Source organism: Euleptes europaea, chromosome 3, assembly GCF_029931775.1.
Source record: "Euleptes europaea isolate rEulEur1 chromosome 3, rEulEur1.hap1, whole genome shotgun sequence".
Classification (NCBI taxonomy): domain Eukaryota; kingdom Metazoa; phylum Chordata; class Lepidosauria; order Squamata; family Sphaerodactylidae; genus Euleptes; species Euleptes europaea.
In genome coordinates, this window is record NC_079314.1 from 98,153,354 (window position 1) to 98,178,559 (window position 25,206).

Here is a 25,206-nt window from a genome sequence, read left to right on the forward strand (position 1 = left end):
TTTAAAGTATTGCAGAAAAGAAGCTGATGAATTTGATTCAGGCCCCCACAATCACGATGATAAAGGTATAGATTATAGTGTAAAGATATGAGCTAGCTGAAGACCAAATAATTATAGCTAGCTACCATAATTATATTTAACTAGCAGTCAGAGCCAGGAGGGCCTTTTTGTTTAACTCTTTCCAGACTATGTACTTTTAAATGAGGATTTCTAATGAGTTGCACTTTAGCGTAATTATAGTAAGGGTTAGAGATGCTGTTAGCTTCCTGATCAGCCTGAACAATTTTTAAGGACAAGAACTGTACTTGATATATTACAAAAAGCAGTGCTTAATTTCCCCTTAATGAGCCACTTAAAGTGAGATCTTGGTTCCATAAGTATATTAGCAGCAGATTGCCTCCTCCCTGCTGATCGGTTACCAAATATAGTATAAATACCACATATACTGCAACCACTTTTAAAGGCAAGTTTTTGATATACAATATGCTTTTCTGAGAATATCCCATCCTGAACCAGCACATTCTTGTTACCCTGAAAATAATCAGTTGCCTAACGTGTGGGTATAACTAACTATCCCACAGACAATGAATACTGATTTTAACAGGATTCTACAGACCTCAAAATAATATATACAACAGGAACATTGGACCATCCGGGTTGTTTTGATTATGGGACTTCAGAAAACACAAATCAAAGTTTTAATTGTAAAAGAATAGCTTGACAAATCCATCATTCCAAACAGTTGTCTGATTAGAACTGACTTGCACCTGCCTGTCATTCTAAAAGTCATGCATGACACATCAACCAAGTCAACACAATCACAAGTTTAAAAGTTAAAGGTAGGCAAAGTTACTCTGAGCTCATTGGCTTAAACTTGCACAAAACCTCTCCTTGAAAAGTGCATAATTCGTTTCCATTAAGAAGGGAGTGCTGATCAGTCATAAAAATGTTCATTACAGAAGTGTTCGTTTAACATAAACATGATTTCAGGATGAGGTAACAGTCCCCGGTTTACATTATGAGGCGGCCTCCGTTTCTTACTTGTGGCAAGCGAGTGTATCATTTGTCACAAACACACTGCTGCTGAGCCTGCAGTTTTCACTCCGCACAGCGTTTATCATCAACTCCTCCTCTTCCTCTGATTCCTCCTCCTCCTCCTCCTCCTCTTGGGCTGAGAGACTGGAGGTGGGCCCTTTGCAGATTTTTAGGTGGCGAGTTAGGTGATATTTTGTCAAATAAGCCTTGGAACATTTTTCACAGACATAGTCCCGCTTTCCTTCGTGAGAGTTTAAGTGTTTCTTCAGGTGGTTTGTCCTCAAGAACAGTTTTTCACACTGGGGACACTTGATCTGACGTTCTCTAAATTAAAAGGAAAAAAATGGCATTTTAGAATGTGGGACACTTAACTGAACCATTTCGAAAGGAGAACTAATGGTTAAGCAAGCTTGTTAGATATTCTACCTCCAGTTTCAGGTAACATGGAGAAATTAACGCTTTTGTTACAGAAATTAACCCTTTTTGTTATTGCTAATTAAACCATCCTAGATCCAAGACGCCCTGACCTGAATGGCCCAGGCTAGCCTGCTCTCGTCAGATCTCAGAAGCTAAGCAGGGTCAACCCTGGTTAGTATTTGGATGGGAGACCACCAAGGAATACCAGGGTTGCTGTGCAGAGGAAGGCACTGGTAAACCACCTCTGTTAGTCTCTTGCCTTGAAAACCCCCCAAAAGGGGTCGCCATAAGTTGGCTGCAACTTGACGGCACTTTACACACACAGAGATCCAAGACAGTAATCACAAACTAGCACACAAGCAAACATGAAACGAGGTTTTTATATCTGCATCCTTTGTACAATTAGGTAAAAGGCTCATACTTCAGTCTGTTTCTGGTATTCTTGTGTAACGTTTGGTTTGGGCTTGTTTGAAAGACCCATTATTGCCCTTAGAAATAAGGGCTTCCCTATAGCCTGCAGAGCGACAACAGCACTCCATCTGAAAGGTCTAGTGAATTACCCACTTACTGTGTATGGGTGAGTACATGCTGCTTGAGATCCTGTCGTCGCATGAACAGTTTATCACAGTAATCACACTTCAAATTTTTCTCTCCCGTGTGAATAACCATGTGTGACTCCAGGTGGGCCTTCTGTGTAAACGACTTTTCACAAAGAGCACAGCGATAATTCTTCTGCCCTAAAATTGGGACATACGAAAGTTGTGTAAGGCACGTTCTTGCCAACGTCTTGTAAATGTGGGTTAAAAACACAAAACACCAGCTTTGTACCATATATATGTATTTTATAGCCTGCTATCTCTAGAACTGCCCTGTGCCGGTTACTCCACGCCCATGAAAAAGGGAGTGCTGTTTATCCTAGGAAATAAATTAGCTTCACGACACCTGGGAAGAATGCTGTGGTATACCAAGGACCTACTTTAAGGATGAAAGTAATGAACACACAGCTCATCCCTGTTGTGTTCCTTTGGTTCTGCACAAATGACTTGTTAAGCAAGGCTTTGCAACATCCCATTTAGAAAATGGCATTCACTTCTCTCGCACTGAGAGCTGGGCACATCTGTGTGCCCAGGATGTCTTGAGCTCAGCTACTCTTGTTAAGCAGCTTTGCAGTTCTGATGGGGCTACTTATCCAAAGCACCTGGGAACAGAAGTAAGGGGGAACTTAAAAAAAATTATAGTTGACCACAAGGCTGAAACGAATGCAACATGCAGCTGGCTCATACAACTTTAATACATAATACAGTGCATGACAATCCAAGGAGCAGTCACCATTTGGTCTTCCAGTTTAGGAATCCACCAACAATTCAGTGGTCACCGCCTTGATCAGATTTGTTCTCCAGCTCAGATGACCCTTTGAAAAGGGAAGCTTAAGCATCACTCACCTGTATGTATTTTAAGGTGAGTTCGGAGATTACTGGGGTCGCTAAAGGCTTTGCTACAGAAATCGCACTTGTGTGGCTTCATGCCCATATGCCCCATGAAGTGGACATGAAGCTTAGAAGGAGAGATGAAAGCCTGAGGGCACATGGAACATTTCCACTTCCTTTCCTTGCTGTGGCCGGGTCCCTGGCTGCTGGCGTGTCCCTGACCGGCCAGGTGGCTGTGGATATGACTGGTCAGGTGGGCCTTGAACTCGGCGTAGGAAGCACATTCTTTTCCACAGTGGCAAGTGTGCACATCGGGGTGCTCAGGAACACCTTTAAGACAAAAGGGGAAAATACTGTGTTAGAATCATTACATCACTCAAAGAGTGGCTGCCCTTGCTATCTAATAGTTCCACTTTCTAAGGAGCATCTTCCCTTCATTTGATTCAGTACAAAAAAAATACAGAGCTTGGCCTTATGGATTGTAAGAATGCAACAGGACAATTCTTTTTCCAGCAAAGAAGTTCCATACTATGAGGTGGTATTTTGTTACTAGTAAGGTATGTAGATTATTGTTCGCCAACACACAGGAACCCAAAAGGTATCAAAACAATCCTAACCCCACCTGTTCCTTCAATAAGCCACATATTAATGTCCTTGAAATGAGGTTATCATATGGAACTTCATATGCAATAATGTGCAGGTCAGGAATTATCTTCTTTCTTCTGTTGACTGCACAGACTTGGACTCGATAAGTGATCTTGGGATCACGACTGGATTTCCCAGGCTGCAGGATAGTGCTTAGCAATTTTTTCAAACATCTGGAATGAAAATCTCCAACGACAACATGCTGACAATATTCACAGCATAAGACTAAACAGTAGAACAGAACTTCAGCAGAGGAAAAACTGGGACCGAATAAATCTAGAAGATAACATTCGTAGTTAGCTTGGCCAACTGCTTACCAATCTGTCGGGCGTAATCTCGACTGTAGTAAAAAAGAAGCTCATGCTCTGGAGGAATATCACGCGAGGTGCAGAAGTAAATTTTTCCATCGTGGGGGTAAGCCACCAAATTCTGTTCTTCCCGGTTCCTATCCCATGCAGGGAATAAGTTCTATTAAGATTTTATGTTATTAACATTTGGGCAGAGGTCTAGAATGGGTCTCTCAAGGGTCCCTGAAAGTGGCTGCAGAAGTCAGTCTGTTCCCTGAACTGGAGTTTCTATCTAGGGTGGAAAACCCACAGAAGATTATGGCTGAGATCAAGGTGTAGGGGGCTACTGAACCTAGAGGAATAGCTACTGTATTAAGCACTTAAAGTTTCTTACTAACTTGGAGGTTATCTGAACTCTGCCTTAGTTTAACATACATTGAGAATGTGAAGGTCCTTTACAGGAAAATCACCAGGAAGCGCCTATGCAAAAAAAATCATAAATTGCATAAAGATAAGAGTTTGAGGCACACTTGAAGAAATCTAGATTCCATTGTTTGAAAACATCACAAGGATAAGTTCAGAATGCACCCAGAAGATACACAAAGTGTTTATCATCAAAACTGTGATGTCAATCATGTACTGTCCATTTCAAAAAGAATCTATGCATTTCAAACATGGGTCTGTATTTCAAAAGACTCCCTTAGATGCAATTAATTAGCTACACTTATTATTGTACTAATATTTTATCATTACATTCGGCAACTGTTATATGTCATAAACCTGAGCACTGCATGTCATACCTGATGTCAGTAAATACTACAAAAGTGTATGTAAGATGGTCTCTGGCTTATGCTCATTACTCATTGTCCTTAGCATCCTTTGTTTTGCTGGCACGAGTCTTATTGTGTACAATAAATCTTTTCATTTAACTGGTTTGTGTGTCTGGCCTTTTGACTTGGGTCAAAGCACCAAGGCCCAAACCTTAGCGTAACCTGCAGGTGGAGCTAACAAAGGCAAGACAATGCCCTGTCTAACCAACATAATGTATGGTTTCCTACAGATTACAAAGACCTTGAGTTCCTAAAATTGATATAAGGCAGCCACCACCTTAGCTAGCAGCTCTTTTTTGTTGCCTAAAGGAGATTTTAATTTGTTTGATCTCTAGGTAAAAAAAATGTTATGGAATCTAGTAAAACAGTGGCTTGCTGGTATCCAAGGCCTCCTTTGCCTGGCAGAACCAGCAGCACTGGGAGTAAACTGCCTATCGAGTCAGCAGCACTGACTGGTCGTCAATTTGGTGTAATGTTCTGTGGCCAATACCCTTTTAGCTGTCTTGCCCTACATGGGCAGCATCACAGCCTCCACGGTTACGAAGGTGAGGGAGGGGGGAGCTAAAGAAATAAATCTTGGCTCCAAGTATGAAAGGGGCAGCCTATTTGAACATGGATGGATGAGGTAGCAGCGGAGGCAAATGATATCCAAAAGGAAGCAGCTGTCTTCTTCCTATCTTGGCCCTTTTGGAAAGATGAGTGTAGTTATTCATGACTTATTCCATTTATTAAAACCATTTCTACTCCCCCCCCCCTTGTATCATGTCAGAATCTGCAGAGCAGCTGACAAGCACTACTGTGTGTGTGTTAAGTGCTGTCAAGTCGCTTCCGACTCATGGTGACCCTATGAATCAAAGTCCTCCAAAATGTCCTATCTTTGACAGCCTTGCTCAGATCTTGCAAACTGAGGGCTGTGGCTTCCTTTATTGAGTCAATCCATCTCTTGTTGGGTCTTCCTTTTCCTGCTGCCCTCAACTGTTCCTAGCAAGACTCTTACCTTCTCATAATGTGACCAAAATACGATAGCCTCAGTTTAGTTATTACAACCAGAATTGTATCCATATATTTATTATCCAGTAATCAGTGCAGTCCCTTGAGAGTAAGTGTGGTTAAAATATTAAGCTAACATCAGAATTAGGCTTCCTTGAAGCATACCCAAGTTCAAATTATTAGACTTTAGAATAGATAAAGAAACTGAATAAAGGGAGTGTACTATTTCACATTAAAGAAAAAAGAGAAGATTCTATTACAGGGTTTCAAATATATCATATATCATACAATCACTATTGCTCTGCTAATGCACTCTTTGCTTGTCACTTCTCTTTCTCACCTGGCTTTCCGCACAAACATCATCCAGTTACATTCATTCTCATCGGTTGTGATGATGTAGAACTCCAGAACGTTATTGTGATATATCTGACGTGAAAAGGGAAGATAAACAGCTGGATCAGATGTTGTAAAAGCTCCACACAGGACACCTGAGGAACAGGGATGCAGCTGCCTGCTAGATTAAGCGTCTAAAGAGCCAGATAAAGCACAAATTTCGTATCATAGGCCACTATTATTGTTAAAGAGGAATTGCTTCCTTTCTATCAAAGAACGTGCCCCAACTCATTCCAATTTCTGAGATACCCACATCTGAATCCTAGCAAAGTGCCACCTTAACCAGAACTCTCTAACAGAGTTTCATTTTATAAGATTCTCAGGGGCGGAGGGATGCCAAGCTACATTAAAGGTATTGTCTCAGCACCCCTTGATATGTAGGGTACCACAGGGATCAATTCTCTTTCTTATGCTTTTCAATGTTTATATGTGTCCCCTTGCCCAGTGAGTCAAGAGTTAAGCTGGGTTGCTACCAATATGTGGATGACACCCAGCTCTACCTGTTAATGGATGACCAGTTGGGATCAGCAGCAACGGACGTGTCTGGAGGCTGAGGTGAGATAGTTAGGACTGAGTTGGCTAAAACTTAATCCATCTAAGATAGAGGTCCTGAGGCTGAGTCAGACTGGACTGTTGTGTTAAGTGCCGTCAAGTCGCTTCCAACTCATGGCGACACTATGAATGAAAGTCCTCCAAAATGTCTTATCTTCGATAGCCTTGCTCAGATATTGCAAATTGAAGGCTGTGGCTTCCTTTATTGAGTCAGTCCATCTCTTGTTGGGTCTTCCTCTTTTCCAGCTGCCCTCAACTTTTCCTAGCGTGACTGTCTTTTCCAGTGACTCTTGTCGTCTCATGATGTGACCACAATACGATAGCCTCAGTTTAGTCATTTTAGCTTCTAGGGTCAGTTCAGGCCTCATTTGATCTAACCCACTGATTTGTTTTTTGGCAGTCCATGGTATCTGTAACACTCTCCTCCAACACCACATTTCAAAGGAATCTATTTTCTTCCTATCAGCTTTCTTCACTGTCGTTTTCAGCTTTCACTGTCCGGGCTGGACTAGGCCAGGGTTTATGGCTCCCAGCTCTTGACGGGACACAATTGAAACCCTCTGCTTCTATCAGGAGTTTGGGTGTTGTTCTGGATGTGTTGCTAACCATGGAATAGCAGGTTTCAATGGTAGATAAGAGAGCATTTTACCATCTTTGTAATGCCCAACAACTAGCTCCTTACCTGTCCCAGTCCACTTGGCCACAGTGATCCATGCAATGGTCACCTCCAGACTTTACTACTGTAACTTGCTCTATGTAGGGCTGCCCTTGGGACTGCTCCGGAAGCTCCAACTAGTTAAGAATGCAGTGGCCCAAGTCTTAACTAGTTCCCCTTGGAGAGCTGCTATTTTGCCTATGTTCCAGCTGCTGTGCTTGCTGGAAGTTGGCTTCCAGATTAGGTTCAAAGTACTGGTTCTGACATAAAGTCCTAAACAGGCTGGGACCCTCATACCTGCAGGACTGCCTCTCCAGGTATGTCCCCCCACCCGAGGACACTGCATTCTAGCTCTCAAAACCTACTGGAGATCCCTGGCATAAGGGCGGTCCATTTGTCCTCAACCAGAGGCTGGGCTTTTTTGGCCGTGGCCCCAGCCTGGTGGAACTCTCTGTCTGAAGAGACCAGTGCCCTGGGGGACCTTTCTCAGTTCCGCAGGGCCAGCAAGATGGAGATGTTCCACTGGGCACATGGTTGAGGACTTCATGGATGCTCTGTACAGTACACTGGCTACCGACCAAGCCCCCCTCTGCGTTTTCCCCTTGCCTCCCCTGTTTTTTAGCGAATGGTTGCGGACTTATTCAAGCAGGGCAAGATAAAATGGGATTTTAGTGCACTATTTAAGTGTTCAATGTTGACTGGGTTTTAATTATAGATTAGAATTTTGTGTAACATTCTGTTTTTAATTATTGTTGTTAGCTGCCCCGAGCCAGCTTGGGCAGGATATGGCCAAAATATAAATAAATACATAAACAAATCCAGTTCAACGAGTAAGGCAGATGTGCCCTAAGGGATCATTTGTAAGCACTGTGAATAGGAAAAGTGAGGATACGTTGTCTAATACATAAAGCATCATTATTTACCACATAGTTCAGGATACTGTTTCATTATACCTGATGCAGTATTGCATTTTTGTTCGTGGAAAGAGGAAAGCCAACATGCAAGCCATCGTTCTGCATAAAACAAAACCACATGGAAAGAACCTCGAACTGACCTTCCAAATGTGATTGGCTGCTTTGTCTGTCCAATCAGCCACCTCCATGGAGTGACTCTGTTGTCCGATGAGTGGACCAAAGCAAGTCCGCACAGGAATGGTTTCTTGAGCCCACACACCTACCAACAGTATTAAGAAAAACAATAATACACTGACTACACAGTCAAGAACTACAACGAGCGAAGACCAGCAAAAAGAGATGTCATATTTGCAATACAGTGCTCTGACAGCTACGGCTAAGCATCAGGCCATGAAAGCTTATACAAATGGGATATTCACAGAAACAATTAACACATAACACTTTTGGGAATAAGCTCAATTGCAACCACTGTATCTACATTCTTTTCCAATAGCAAGTCATTTACTTTCAGGTAAGCTGTGAAACTGAGGTCCTGACCTCCTTTGCTCATTAAAGATTGCATGGCGCTTCCTGTAAAAATAGAAAATGTTTATTTCAAAAACTGCAGAAGCACCGAGGGATTCAGCAAGACTCAGCTTACCAATTTGCACAATTAAAATTCAACAACATAAATGATATTCATAATTGATGACCACCACCCCAGTTACTCTGAATGAAATTTCTGGCCAGGTTTTGTTAGCTGCATTTCAATTTCAGAGAACAATGGTTTGAGGAAGAGTTTTTCAAACTGTTCCAGGGAATTTGAAGACCAGCAATGGCAGACAAGTATCACTTGATGCCTAAAAGGAATGACCAACAGCCCGTGTTAACTTACAATATACCCTAAAATCCTCTGCTATGTGCTCAGATTCAGAAGTAGACATATGCAAGGGTTCCACAGCATATTAATCAATGTGGAAAACGTTCCCTGAAGTTGTGTTAAGAATATCAAAAGAAGGTCTTGTCCTGCGCCCAGCCCGTCCCCGGGCCGGCGCAGGCTCGGCCCCCACCCCGCCGCTCGCCGGGAGGCCGGGGGAGCCGCGGGCCGGCGCAGGCTCGGCCCCCACCCCGCCGCTCGCCGGGAGGCCGGGGGAGCCGCGGGCCGGCGCCGGCTCGACCCCCACCCCGCCGCTTGCCGGGAAGCCGGGGAAGCCGCGGGCCGCCGCAGGCTTGGCCCCTACCCCACCCCTCGCCGGGAGGCGGGGGGAACCGTGGGACGGGGCGGACTCGGTCCCATCTTGGCGCCCTCCACAGCCCCGGACCAGCTTACCTGGGGCCCAAGAGGGACGGGAGACTTCAAGAGCCCGGCAGAATGGGGGCAGGCCAGAGAGGGGGAGCGGAGAGCGAGGGAGGGGGAGGAAGAAGCCGGGAGGAGAGGCCGGACAGGAAAACTTCGGGGGCCTTAAGACCCAAGAGCCGGCTCGACAGGCTGGCTCTTCAAACGGCCCCCCTCTTTCCCCTGCAGGCCGAGGACCGCTCGGAGGGGCCGACGGGAGTTACCAGGAGGACTCCTCCAACAGGCGGATCCCAGAAGGAGAGATAAAGCCCAGCCTATATGGTCTCGGGAGGGCGGGGCTAAGAGGGGAGGACGGGCTTAAAAGGGGGTTGTGGCGTGGAGGCCGAGGAGGATGGCTGGCTAGGACGGGCTAGAGAGCTGTAGCCCAAAATCCTGGCAGACTCAAATGGGGAGGCAGACTCAGATTCCCCGGCTGAGTGGTCTGAGGCCGAGGAAACACCACAACCTCGAGTAGACACTCAAGCCCCCCCCCTCGGCTCCGCGCTTCCGAGCCCGGGGCGTGACAGGTCTAGACATAGATCTCCTCATTAATCTCTTGATAATTAGCACAGACATAAGGCAAAAGTGCCCTCCACTGATCTATGGCCAGAAAACAATGACAATCTTGAACTGTATCCATAATACTCTGCCGAGACTACCTTCTTCCCATGTACCATCTCTTTGTTATTCTTAATACGCTTTGTTTGATTGGATTCCCACCCCCATGCCTACATGAAATCCATAGTTAACAAGATCCTTACCAGCTTCAGCTCCCATGATAGACTGCCGGATAACAAGCTGTTTTGGGACAGAAAGCCTGGCTCGGCTCTCTATTGGGGTGTCTGAAACAAAGGTCACAGGCCCGTGATCTGGGCAATCTGATGGGTACGCCTTGTCACAGAGTGTGCACCCTGCAGGTGAAAGGACATGGGTCATCAGAAAAATATTCTTTGCTATTACTACAGAAACAAAATGTAAACGTCAATGATGGAAAGTTACAGCAAGGAGTTACATTCACATAGCCCAGCATCCCAAGAGCTCAGTCCCATAACAGGGCTGTAAATCAGCAATGTAAGTCACGCTAATAGTCTGCTTGTCTGGGTCAGCTGACCTGAACCACTGCACCTGAATTACAGTGCAACATCAGGGTTACTCTATAGTTCTCTGTCACTATTTGTTGTTGTTATATAGTTGGAGCCTCTGATTGGTCAGAATGACCCATAGGAGGCTCATAAAAGCGAGTAGAGTGCTTGCCTCCTGTGACGGGCTGCCAGAACCCTTGCATATCATAATTGTAGCCTATGGGGATATAAAGAGGAATTTGTGCTACCCCTTCACTGCTCCCCCCCAAAAAAGACAGAATATTTGAAGATTAAATCACTGAATTAGTCACTGCGTTACATGCTGTGTGCAAGGAAAATATTCTGGCCATCTGAGATTTGGCAGTGGTCATACAGAATTTGTGGGCAATGCCACAACCATTTTTGCCTCTCAAAGCATAAAAAGAAACCAGGGTGTTACATTCATGTACCACAAGACCAGCAAGCATGATAAAAATACTGCACACAGGAACATCAAGACAAATGAGTAGTTGGTGAACAGATATCCAGAGTCACAGAGGATATTAGGATATTGTGACACAAGTTACCAAAGTTCAAGCCCAACCAAACCCACAGGCTACTCTAGACAGACTGTGGCAACTCAGATACATATTTTGTTCTTTCAACAGCCAACGTATGAGAACAGTGTTTCAGATTTGCTTTGATTGTCTTTGACACACATCCAGCTGGTCCAAAAACAAGACATGCAAATAGCACACAGCCTTTTGAGCTCTCCAGAACTCTTCATCAGTACTTGAAAGTTTGCAAATTGTTTTCTGAGATTTTGACTAGACTTAATGAAAGCAATTACACGATTTTTTCCTGCCGACCAACACAACCACTTACAATACTTGCCCACATCCTACTACCACAGTAGATCTGTATCCACAAAACTAAAATCATACAAAAATATGGTTCTTAAGTGTCCATTCTGAACCACTAGACAATGAACTGGACTTGATTCAGGGCTACTAAATTAGTATTTCTGGTACTGCAGGCTTGTAAATAGCTAGTCATCAGTTGCCTGAGATGGTAAAAATCATTTTCAAGGGACCAGGCAATAAAGGTGTACAAAATTTTGGTTGGCTATTGCAGAAACAGGTAAACATTTTTATAGGATAGCAGTTGTTTGCCAGGATGCTTGTACTGAGATAAAGTATTTGATTACCTTTTGTTGCTCTTATCTTATTGCTCTTCTGTCCTTTTAATTCTGCTTAAGCTATTACATTACTGTAAGCCACTGCATAAACCATCTGATCAAAAGGCAGGATGTAAATCTTTTGTATACATAATAGATGGAGATACAGCAGGTGAGGCCAATGTTTCTATTCTTCACCAACAGGGACAAAGGAAAACCTCAACATTAACGATTTCTATTTTGTACAGGAAAAGGGGGAAATATGACGGAGCTGACGAAACACAAGAATTTGGTTTCTTCAAACATATTGTACAATTTAGCTCCAATTTGCCCAGCTTCTTCAAAACTTCATTTATAGCTTACCTTTGGTTTTCCCCACCTGACCCAGAAGAAACTAACAATGCAACACTAAGTAGAGAAACACCCTTTTAGGTCCACTGAAATCAATGGCCTAGAAAACTGTAATTCTGCTTTGGACTGCACTGCAAGACTGTTGCAAGTATTCTCCTGCTTCCGCCGTACAGTAGCTGCAATGTAAGTGCTACTCAGGGGTCAAGGCAAGAACACTGGCGCACACTCACATATGGTAAACAAGGTAGCCATGTTTTCTTTGTTTGAATTTGAGTCTTCTATCTGTAGTGACGATGGTACAAAGGCAAGATTGTCAGGAGAGACATCCACATGATCTTGTCCCAGGGCTACTTCCTGGCTTATGGAGGATACGGTCACGGGTTCCAAACTCAGACCCACTTCATGTAAGGAGACAGATTCCAGGGACGTGAGGTTGTGTGAGGTAGAAAGTGCGACACTCACGGAATTGCTGCTCATGGCCACCGTATGGATGGAGTCACTGAGCGTCCTGTCAGATATTCCACTAACGCGGCCTGCGATGTGACCGGGCTCCATAACCACAGGAAGTTCCAAACTGCTACTGTGAATGGGGATGACGCCGTTATGCCCCACAGCGTCTGCAGATAAGGGCTCGTGATTCTGGCTGCCAGCTGCCAGCTGCGAATGATCCCCAGCTACATCACCCATGGTAAGTTCCTCAGCCATCCTGTCAGTAGAGATGGGACTAGTAACCCTCGAGACGCTCTCCATGGTAATGGTGGTGTCCAGAACTACCTCATGGCTGTCACTGGGATGCAAGCTCTGAGAGCCATGTGTGTTCACCGAGCGGGAGTCCAGGGGGACGATACCTGGCTCAAGGCCTACAGTCCCGTTGGGCTGGTAGGGATCCAGGCCAGAGGGGTTGCTGGAGACAGATAAAGCTGGATTGCTGTCAACATTGATACTGTTGGGGTGGATATACTGAGGTGGAGGTCTGTCGGCCAAGTAAGATAAAAGACCTAAGGAAGAGAAGTAGTAGGAAGAGCATCAGCCTGCAGCTGTTGGTTAAGTCTTGAGTTACCAACTCCACTGGCAATCTATTCATATGCATTATACCAGATAATTCTATAGTTTAGGGTCGCAGACTTCAACATGTAGTTAAAGGTGAATGTCGTGATCTGGTTTTAAAGTGGAACTGGAACCTAAAAATACAAAATAATAATAACAGTTGGTTTTTACATGCCAACTTTCTCTACCACTTAAGGGAGACTTGAACTGGCTTACAATCACCTCCCACTCCCCACAACTGACACCCTGTGAGGTAGGTGAGGCTGAAAGAGTGACTTGCCCAAGGTCACCCAGATGGCTTCGTGTGTAGGAGTGGGGGAAACAAATCCAGTTCACCAGAGTAGCCTCCGCCGCTCATGTGGAAGAATGGGGAATCAAACTCGGTTCTCCAGATCAGAGTCAACCACTCCAAACCATCACTCTTAACCACTACACCACACTGGCTCTCAACATTTTCCAAATAATAATTTTAGGCAGAATCAAACACAAGAAAAGGAAAATGGGACATACATTCACAATGGCTGCAGACACTTATACATCCTGCCTTCCCCACAACACAGTCCAAACCAAATATACAGGCTCTCATTATGACTTATGACAATAAAATAATTATTCATTCCTACAGAGCCAGTGTGGTGTGGTGGTTAAGAGCGGTGGACTCTGGAGAACTGGGTTGGATTTCCCACACCTCCACATGAACCCCGCTGGGTGACCTTGGGCTAGTCACAGTTCTCTGTGAAGTCTCTCAGCCCCACCTACCTTACGAGGTCCCTGTTGTGGGGAGAGGAAGGGAAGGAGATTGTAAGCCGGTTTGATTCTCCTTAAAAGGTAGAGGAAGTCTGCATATAAAAACCAACCCTTCTTCTTCTCTTCTTTTTAAATATACTCCCCTCCATCCTATCCTCAAAGTGGTCGTCCTATAACAGTGGTGGCGAACTGATGGCACGCGTGCCAGAGGGGGCACTCAGAGCCCTCTCTGTGGGCACGCGTGCCATCGCCCCAGCACAGAGTTCGCCTGAGTTCGTTACTAGAAAGCCAGAGGGACGTGGGGCCGGGCTGCTCCCCTCCCCCTCTCCACGTGCGCCTGAGGGCATTTCTTACATTCCCTCCTGTCACATGCGGCAGGGCGGCTCACATACGGCGTGAGGGTGCAGCGCGGATGGCAGCCTGTTGAGTCTGTGGTGAAGGGGATTCCTGTGGTGGGGTTGGAGAGGAGCTAGGTTGGAGGGGAGCACAGCTCACAGTATGGCATAGCTGGAGGGGAGCAGAGCGCTCGGGCCACAGTGTGGGCTTTGCGGCGCCTCCCACCTTTCACTGAAATCCCCTACTAAAAGAGGAACACCCGCTTACCCAGCATGTAATTAACCTGTGGAACTCCTTGCCACAGGATGTGGTGATGGCATCTAGCCTAGATGCCTTTAAGAGGGGATTGGACAAATTTCTGGAGGAAAAGTCCATCACGGGTTACTAGCCCTGACGGGTATGTGCTACCTCCTTATTATAGATGTGGGCCACTGTGAGATACAGGAGCTGGACTAGATAGGTCCAACGCATGTACAGTGGAGGTGAATCAAAGGTAGGAAATGCACTCAGATGCCTTTTTCAGAGCAGGCCAAAAGGTCTGCAAATTCAAAAGGAACCCCAACTGAGAATCACTGCTGTAGATTGTTGATTCAGGGAATATCCATTTCTTTAGTGTTAACTAATAGCGTTAGCTATTTTTTGTATAGGGGTAGATTTGTTATTGTGTTTTTCTTTTAAGACAAAAGATGTTAATGTAGCAGTTGTTTTTTCTAAATTAAAACCTCAGTATTCAGGTTAAATTGCCGTGTTGGCACTTTGCAATAAATAAGTGGGTTTTGGGTTGCAGTTTGGGCACTCGGTCTCTAAAAGGTTCACCATCACTGTCCTATAAGAATGCCTGCTCACCACAGACTTGGCTCAATCCTTCTCCTCCCTGCCCACCCCCCTGGACTACACTACTTACCAGGTAGAATGTGTCTGAAGTAGCTGCTTTCAAGGTGAGGGTAAGGCGGTGGAGGTAAGGTATAATTTCTCTCGGGTATACCACACATCACTCCTCGATCCCCAATGCCCATTGGAAGCATCAGGGACAATGCAGAGGGCAAAGAGGGCCCCAAATTTGGAATCGCAACTGGTAATCCTACCAAGAAAACAACACGTACAGAACAGTGAAAAGACAGTTAACATTTAGACAAATGAAGCAAATTATGAAAGGTTGCCAGAACGTTTGGCTTCCAAACAGGGACAAATGCTCCTTGGAAAACGCATTCTCCTTCCTTGCTAGCACACTTGGGATTGTCTCATACGCTATGGCAAAAACACCAGCGCCTGCATTTCCAACACAAGTTGACCACATCTTGTTTGGCAACATTTGAAGAGCATTCTCATGCCTGAAAATTAGTATGCATCCTGAAGCCAAGTTTCTGTAGTGGCTCGCCATGGGAAAGGGAGCTAAAGATAACATTGGCTTCCTTCAGGCACAGGAAGACAAGCCCTCCCATTTCCCCTAAAGCTCGGTTTGATCGAGCACACACCTTTCTGCTAGCTTGGGAAGCACAACGAATCAGATAACGCAGGAATTAACCCGTTCATCCTAAAGTTATCATGTTACCTGATGTTGATATGGCATTGTGTGTTGGGGAGGAAGCCAGACCCAGGTGGCTTCCCGAGACAGTCAGAGCGCTGCTCACAGAGGAAGCTGCTAGTTGCTCCATCCCTACCGGGCTCAAGTTCATTTCATTCATCCTAGGAGAAAGAGCATTTATACAGCTTAGAAATTATATTCAAACCAAGGAAGTTCTCAGAACTGCTCCTTATCTGGTTTTGCATTTGACTCATACAGTGTGCATAGGAAAATGAGCCACACAGGCACACAACGTGCCAAGAGTTTTTGCATCAAGGTGGCAGAATCTCAAGAGGCTTACAACCTATACATGTTTATCTGAAGAAGTGAGTTGCGGCTCGCGAAAGCTCATACTCTGCAAAAAATTGTGTTAGGCTTCAGGGTGGTACTGGACTCTTGTTCTTTGCTAACCTTTACTACAGGCAGATTAGATTCAACTGTGACACGTTCTTTATTGTTCATGTTCTTAAAGGGAACTAACTCCAGAGGTTACTATTATTAATTGATTAATCATCAGCCTTTTCTATTTTGTTCTGTGCTTTTATAGTAGAATGCATCAAAACTAAGCATGTAAGAAAGCTTTCTTCAATAAGTTATATGTAATTGCTGAATACTGAATTTAAAAAAAATATTATTCTAAATAATTAAATCAGATCCAACTATTCCAAATAATCAGTGGCTCATTATTCTATCGCATTTTTATCCCACCATTCCTCCAAGGAGCTCAAGAAAATGTGTGTGGTTCTTCTCCCCCCGCCCCAGTTTCATCTCCATAATAACTCTGCAAGGTAGGATAGGGTGAGAGAGCGAGAGGTCCAAGGTCACCCAGCAAGTTTCAAAGCTTAGTGGGGATTTGAACTGATATCTTCCAACAATAGAGAGCCCCGTGGCGCAGAGTGGTAAGCTGCAGTACTGCAGTCAAATGCTCCACTCACAACCTGAGTTGAATCCCGACGGAAGTTGGTTTCAGGTAGCCCGCCAGAGGTTGACTCAGCCTTCCATCCTTCCGAGGTCACTAAAATGAGTACCCAGCTTGCTTGCTGGGGGTAAAGTGTAGATGACTGGGGAAGGCAATGGCAAACCACCCCGTAAACACAGTGCCTAATAAACATTGGGATGTGACGTTACCCCATGGGTCAGTAATGACCCGGTGCTTGCACAGGGGACTACCTTTACCCTTCCAACACTGGAAGACACTTCCAAGCCCTAGTCCAACACTGTGACAACTGCACCACACTGGTTCTGTGAATTTACTTGATTTCTACCTGCCTTTCAATCCAGAAAAAAAAACCCAACCAGAGGCTTAAATAAAATACAATCCAATTGGGGCTTCTTCCATCCTTTCTAATGCAGCAAACTGCTATAGGATAGTTCCCTGCCTCACAATCCCAGTCCTCATTGTGCCATTGTGGCTGCTCCCATCCCGTTGTCTCATTTCACTGCCTGACTGCTAATAGCCAGACAGTTTCAATGCAGACTCCTTATTTCCTTATTACTGCAGCCCTTTTCACTGTTTAGGGCAGAGATTAGCAGCAAATATGACTCAGAGGAGTTGCTGAGTGACAGCAGTTGCAGCGCGGTCCTACGCAAGTTTGCACAGAAGAAAGATCTTTTGTGTTCAACATGGTTTACATCCAGGTAAGTGTTTCGGGTCTGCAGTCTTTCTGTCATAAACAGGGATGTGCACCCCATAAAAATTTGATATCAGGGAACTGAAAAATATTGGAATACTATTTTTCAGGTGCCAAATACTGATTGGTATTTAGGTCTGGGATTTGGAGGGGGGATCCAATATTATTTGGCTCCATTATTCCTTAGGGAATCTTTTTGAGGGGGCCGTTTTAAAGCTAATGGCACCAAAATTGCAGCATAGCTGCTAGTGTCTGTCCACTAAATAACACCCAAGTTTCAAGTGAATTGGACCAAGAGGTCCAATTCTATGGGTCCCTGAACAAGGTTCCCCTAGCCATCCTCCATTGTTTCCTATTGAAGCAGGTCGTGCTGTTCAGATGATAGGCTCTTAGAATGTATCACTTACTGAGAAGTGAAGTTATCTTATTCAGCCAATCATCGAGTAAAGACTCAACAACTTTACCTACTTTTAAAAAGCAAGTCTTTTTACTGACATACTTCTAGTACAATATGTATAAAGTCTTTAACACTTCTATAAAAACTCTTGTCAAAGTACAATGCATGTATTTACAATGTATGAAGTAAAAGCAAGCAAGTCTTACATACTATTCAGTTTCAAAATCCAACTTCTAAAATATAACAGTCAAATTATTCTGATTCAGTTCAAAGTATCTAATTCACAAAGTCTAGAGTAATGTATTTAAGCCATACATACCAGTCAGCCTTTTCTTGAGAGCCTTTGGAAGGTTCTGATTCTCTGGGCTTACTGTGGCTGTATTTATACTGTTTTAGACTCATTAAGAGTGACGGGGAATTTTTATTCCCACTTTCAGACAACATTTTTATCCATCAAGAGGGATACCTTTTATTCCCTCTTTCAGATAACATGAGCAGTGCAGTAATGTCTTAGTTGCAGCTGTTCAGTTCCCCATGACCGTATATGGGCTTCCTTTCCTTTAAGTCTATTTTGCTTAAAGTATAAACAATCACTTCTGAGTTTCATGATCACATTATATACTCAATTTTCATACCATTCTCATCGTTAGTACAATACGCATTAAATGAGACCATTTAGAAATCTATAACACAATATATAACTATATAAAGCATAAAACACAATTATTGCTTACACTGCAACTTGTAACCATCTGGTTAGTATGAAACGAAGCCTTCAGCAAGGTTATAGAATGTAGCCTTTAGCAAGGTCACAGAAAGCAAGAAGTTACTGCCTTGAGGTTATAAAAAGCAAAGTTGAAGCTATTAATGCACTTACAGTGAAGTAAGATCTTTTTAGTATACCTTGAGGATGGCAGGACTTTTCTGCCTTTGAGATTCAGCTGACAGCTGGCAGCTGAATCAGAAAAGGTGATTTTAGTTACATCTTACTGACAGATAATGAAAGTGACTCTATACTTCTCTCTTCAAGGACAAGACCAGGGTAGCTCTTAAAGAATTCTGACCTTGAGATAATTCTGTCAGCATTTTGTAAGCTGTTACCAGGCTTTTCATTACATAAACCTCTGCAGTTTATGGTTCAGTTTTATATGCTGTGTTCAAGCTCTACATGGAATTAATTCTGCACATGTACACAAAATACCATAATTATGTCAGAGACCGTGACACTATGGGGGTCAGGAATTCCAAGCTTTCTCCAGGGCAAACCAAACACAGAAGCGCAAGCTAAGCAACCACTGGCCAAAAGCCTCCCAAAGTAAACAGAACCAACAAGCCCAAAGAACCAAAGCAGAACTAGGGAAGCCCAGCAGAAGCACAGTGTGGCAAGCCTAACACAACAAATGTCAAATCAGAGAATCTTCCAAGCCAAACTGCCTTTTTTTAAAGGAACACTGTTGCATGCCCATCAAATGTCAAAGTGGAGCATCCAATCCACCAGAGACCCAGAGAATCCAAGCCAATGTCAAACCTAAGAATCTAATGCAAACCAATTAGTGCAAAGAAAAAAATGTGCAACTTGCAAGGCCCATAGAACTAATTTAAAAGCACAGAATCTACGCCAAGTCAACCTGGCAAGCTGATACCAAGCTCTGGAAAGAAGACACTGACAGAGACAACAGCAAAATACAAGACAAAAACAGTCCTGGGAGCCTTGAAACACTGGGTCCCATTATTCCTGGTTACTCCAGAATATTTTTAGGATTTTTCAGGATCCATTTCCTGGTATCCCAGAAAATTCTGGGTACCATTCAGAGACCTGAATATATCCAGATAGTAGTGATAAAGTATTTTTTCAGATATATATTTGGACTGGAAAGATCTGAACGCACATGCCTAGTCATAAGCTTAACTTGGGACCATTGATAAATTGATGCATCACAAGTTGCACGATCTCCTGTGTTTTTGTTACCATTCTTGTTTTAGTAAAATCATCCGCACTCTTGCGTTTCCACGATAAATTCAATACAAAATAATGTGATCCACAACATTAAGGAAGCACACATGCAAATCCACTGGCACATGCATGTCTACCACCTCTAATATAGCTTAAAACTACAATTTTTTAAAAAAAATCCTGGCTTGTATACCAAGTCACAACAACAATAACTAATAATAATAATAACAACAATAATAATAATAATAATTCTTCACGTATGTGAAGAGCTGTCATATAGAGGATGGTGCGGAGTTGTTTTCTGTTGCCCAGAGGCCAGATAAATGTAAAATATTTTTGCATGAAGAAAAAACAGGTTGGTTCTTGAAAGCCTTCGACAAAAAACAGGTTAATTAAATGCTCTCTTATTCCTTGTAGGTTATCCGGGCTGTGTGACCGTGGTCTTGGTATTTTCTTTCCTGACGTTTCGCCAGCAGCTGTGGCAGGCATCTTCAGAGGAGTAACACTGAAGGACAGTGTCAAAGTGTGTTGGAAGAGTAATATATATAGTCAGAAGAGGGTTGGGTTTGAGCTGAGTCATTGTCCTGCAAAAGAATCAAAGGCAATGTGCTAATCATTGTCCTTTAAGTATCAAGGTAATGTGCTAATTAGGGTGTGGTATGTTAATGTGGAACCATTGTATCCTGAAGTGATCTGTTAACATGTGGAATCCAAAGCTAATCTGCATGGCTATTGTGGACTGTAGTCTTTGTCAGTCTGGAGTTTTCCAGGACAGGAAGCCAAACCTTATTCGTGCTGATGTTTATGAATTTCAATGGCTTCTCTGTGCAATCTGACAAAATAGTTGGTAGAACTGTCCAGTATTTCAGTGTCTTGGAATAAAACCTTGTGTCCTGTTTGAGTTAGTCCATGTTGAACCACTGCTGATTTCTCAGGTTGGACAAGTCTGCAGTATCTTTCATGTTCTTTTACTCTTGTTTGTATGCTGTGTTGTGTGGTCTCGATGTAAGGAAAACAACTCCTTGTCTGTGGCAGCAAGTTCTCTGTGGGTATTATGAATTCTCTCACGTAAGAGAGCCCGTTCAAGATGGTCATGAACTCTGACCATGAAAGCCTTCGACAATATTTTGCTCTCTTATTTATTTATACATTTATGTATCATTAAACAGTCTAATACTATGGTTTATCACAGGGGTATTGTAAGGATAAAAATTTAGAAGGGAACGATGTCCTGCTTTGATAGAAATGTATAAATATGTCTGGGTATGGAACTTTATTTTCATTAAACCTAAAAGCTAGGATACTTCATTTAAAAACCAATCTTACAAAACATTTAAAGAAAGATAAAGAAAGATAATGCTGAAACAAAATCACAAATGACTGATTCAGTGGTGGACAGCTGTATTCTTACATCTGTTCCCACATTCAGTTGGTTTCTTACAAAACATTAATGCAAAGGATTACATTGTTTAGAGATACCAAGTTGCCCAGCTTCCACTAATAAGGACAGAGGAGGCACAATGTGTATTTGAGTGCCCAGATTGCAAACACATGCCCATGCACACATAACAGAGCATACTCTTTCCTCTGCCTTGTCCCTCACCTGTCACTGGTATAGGATTGCTATGTCTATAGCCTGCAAAGTCCTCCTGTGCTTTTAAGAGAGACTCAGAAAGTGAGCTTTCTCCATCACTTTAATGAAGATAACCAGCCTCTCTGAAATCTGGTCAACCATATTGTCTCAGAATGACAACAAATGACACATCTTTACCCATAAGACCTTATAATCTAAATAGCAGGTCTGCCATATAAACATGTACCCATGTATCAATATAAACATGTATCAATGAGGAGGGAAGTAAGCGATGTGTAATCAAGGTGGGCGATCCATTCAAGATGCTATTTTGAACAGTTCCTTTACCAAAGAAGAAAAAGAAGAGTTGGTTTTTATATGCCGACTTTCTCTACCACTTAAGGAAGAATCAAAATGGCTTACAATCACCTTCCCTTCCCACAACAGACACCCTGTTAAGTAGGTGAGGCTGAGAGAGTGTGACTAGTCCAAGGTCACCCATCTGGCTTTGTGTGGAGGAGTGGGGAATCAAACCCGGTTCTCCAGATCAGACTCCACCGCTCTTAACCACTACACCACACCAGCTCTCAAAGGCCTATGACATACCTGCAAACACCTGTGCAGAAGGAACAGAAGACAAAACATGGGATGAAATAATCCCTCATTCTGCAGGCCAATAACCTGGGAGCTTAAAGGTTCCCAGGATGTGCGAGTGTTGTCATTAGAGCATCAAACTTCAGAGCAGCCAGCTTCATTTGGCTTCACTCTGGATGCTTTTTGGCACCTCAGTCACTCTGTACTTGCACCAAGCCACACTGACTCTCTATCCTCATGAGAGGTCACAGCAGCAACCTTGTCAGTTTCACCCAACCACTGCCATTGTCTACTGCTATAAACAGCACTCTAAAGGCAACAGGAATATCCCCAAGGGTCCACAGACCCCAGTCTGAATATGCTGATCCATAGTTCTAGGCTTTATCATTGCTCTAAATAGGGTATAAGAACTATCACTGATCATTTGTATAGGCTGCACTAATCAACCACAGCTTTAGTTGCAAATTTTTTGAAACAGATCTTGCTTGTAATTAAACTTTGTGAATCCCAACTTCAGCAGCATACCTCCAACATTTCATGGACAGAAACATGCTTGTAACAGCCCTATATTCTCATACCAAACACAACAGGCTGAAGTCTTTCCACACTATACCAACTGCTGAGGTTTCTACTACGTATGATTCACGTACTTGTAACAGGCTGTCCTGCAGCATTTTAGACTCTAAGGTGGTAAAGATATGCTTGAAAAACACAATTGTCCTATAATCTGTTATCAACACTTCAACATGAATCCCATGGCACATTCATGAGTGTATTTTATATGCATTTCAAGCAAGGTGAATCCCCCCCCCACGCAAACACAGAGATTTAACTTATAGATACACCGAGGAAGCAGCTGAATCTTGACCATTCAAGCAACTCACATTAGCAATATTAACAGGACAAAACAGGGGCAGAAATTTACCAGGGAGAAGTACAAGAAAATAGGCACTGGTCCTGGTAACCAGGAACAGTTGATGTATATTAGTGGTTCACAAAGTGGGCAGTACCACCCTCTGGGGGGGATTACCTAGGGGGGCACTGAGGCTGGGGGGGCAGCAGGGGGTGCTAGAGGTGGCACCATGCTGGCAAATTTGGTGGAAACTATAAGGATTTCTTTCCAGACTTTGAAGAGCTGGTACCACAGGATCAAGTTCATCAGTTTTGTTGAATAAATTTCAACTAAAAAGTTTTAATTTGATTTTGAATAGATGTGCAATTAATTGTTACTGCTTTGAAATTTTATTGTTATTATCTTCTTTAGTGAGTCATGCAAACCCCTATTTTGAATAATGCTTTTTATAGGGTAGGGGGTGCTGGGGTTGAGTCTGTGGAACCAAGGGGGCAGTGGCCCGAAAAGTTTGGGAACCGCCGGTGTATATGAACAGCACCTTGTACTTTTGTTTAGAAATTTTATCCCACTTTTCCTCTAAGGAGTTCAAACCAGTGCATGCTCTTGGCACAGCTGGCGTTGTGTGCAAAGCATGTAATTCTCTTGGCACACACAAGCTAGTTTGTCAAAAACCAAAGATGAAAAACACTGGCCAATAGGAAGAGCAGAACCAAAATGCTACAAGCTCATCTATCTACAAAATTGCCAGTTATGTTACTCCACAGGCTGTGCTTACTCAAACAAGGGAAAGATGCTCCGACATGCTCAGAGGCACATCAAATCAGCATAGCAAAGTGGTAAAACCGTGAGATCCCAGTTCAAATCCCCCGTTCAGCCATGATGCTTGCTGGATGACCTTGGGCCAGTCACTCACTCTCAAACCTCAGGGGGTTGTTGTGAGGGTAAAACACAGGAGAAGAGAACGATGTACGCTGCCCTGAGCTCCTTGGGGAAAAGGTGGTATAAAATGTACCAAATACACATTGCTTTAGATATCCTAATGCAAGTATAGGAAATAAGAGCACCGGGCAGTTCCAGCCCTGGCCATACATACCACGAACATGCTCTTCCCCCAAAGCAGTATACACAGCACAGCCTTTCAACTTTTAGCACCACAGAAACCTGGGGAGGCCTTACGGGCTTCATGGTTGAGCAAGGATTATGGACTGCTCGGATTCAGTAAACCCAGGATGCTATAAAGGAGGGGGAAAGCAAAACCACCTATACATTTACACTCTACCTGCCACCCTCCCTCCATTCCAGGCTCTCCAAGCGGTGTGCACGCTTCCCCCTCCATTCCATCCTTTTTTTTAAACAGACTTTTATTATTATTTTTATAATAATTAAAAAGGAGAAGAAAAAGAAAAAAAATTATAATACGCTTAAATCAAAACATACAAAAAGAAAACATACAAAATATAAAAATACAAGGAAGAGCACTTATAAAGCCATCCTAATTACAATTATATAATATAAAATCGCAAAATACAGTGCTCCATTACTCACCCCATCCCTCCAAATAGTGTTCCCACCACCTCTGGACTTCCAGAGAAGTGCTTTGACAATTGGTTCTTGTAGGTTATCCGGGCTGTGTGACCGTGGTCTTGGAATATCTTTCCTGACGTTTCGCCAGCAACTGTGGCAGGCATCTTCAGAGGAGTAACACTGAAGGACAGTGTCTCTCCTCTTCAGTGTTACTCCTCTGAAGATGCCTGCCACAGCTGCTGGCGAAACGTCTGGAAAGAAAATTCCAAGACCGCGGTTACTCAGCCCGGATAACCTACGAGAACCAATGAACTCTGACCGTGAAAGCCTTCGACAATGCTTTGACAATGTTTAAAATTACTATTACTATTATTATTATTATTATTATTTCCCCCTCCATTCCATCCTCACAACCACCCTGCGAGGCAGTCCAGGCGCTGAGCGGTCGCGCCCTGAGCGTCCCAGCCGAGCGTGCCATCGAAACAGGTATCCCCCCCCCGCCCCCAGTCGCTCCACCCACTGCCCCACACCGCCTTCGCCCACCTGGGATGCATCTGCCTGGCGAAACCGGGCAGGGGTCGGACCCGGCGAGGGCGGCGGCGGCGGCCTCCTCCTCTTCCTCCTCCTCATCTGGCCTCCCCCTCGGCCTCCCAGCAGCCGGCAGCGGCTCCTCTCCGCCCCGGCCAAGGGTGGCTCTCTCGCGCCTTCCGCCGCAGCCCGGGCCAGGCCTCGAAGGCGCCGCCAGCCGCGGCCTCCTCCCCCTCGCGGCCCGCCGCGGCGCCACCCCACCGCCTGCCCCCTCCGCAGGTCAGGAGAGCTGAAGTGGGGCGGAAGTGGAGGGTCGCGCTCAGGCCGGCGACTGCTTCCGCTTTGCTCCGCATCCGGGAAGCGACCCCGCGCGACGCCCTTCCTGCCGCCGCTCCAGCCTCCCCCGGCC

The 25,206-nt window shown here is 44.2% G+C and overlaps 1 protein-coding gene across 1 annotated transcript; it reads right to left on the reverse strand.

The window, feature by feature from the left end:
* Positions 1-935: 935 nt before the first annotated feature.
* PRDM4 (PR/SET domain 4) lies at positions 936-24,864 on the reverse strand. The gene is made up of 11 exons (XM_056847166.1): positions 24,813-24,864; positions 15,732-15,865; positions 15,084-15,260; positions 12,280-13,047; positions 10,222-10,371; positions 8,286-8,404; positions 5,972-6,057; positions 3,842-3,969; positions 2,895-3,209; positions 2,021-2,189; positions 936-1,359 (listed from the first exon to the last, which is right to left on the reverse strand). Exons 1-11 carry the CDS (start codon positions 24,821-24,823, stop codon positions 1,038-1,040), a joined length of 2,379 nt encoding a protein of 792 aa, XP_056703144.1. The 5' UTR covers positions 24,824-24,864; the 3' UTR covers positions 936-1,037.
* Between the last annotated feature and the right edge of the window lie 342 nt (positions 24,865-25,206).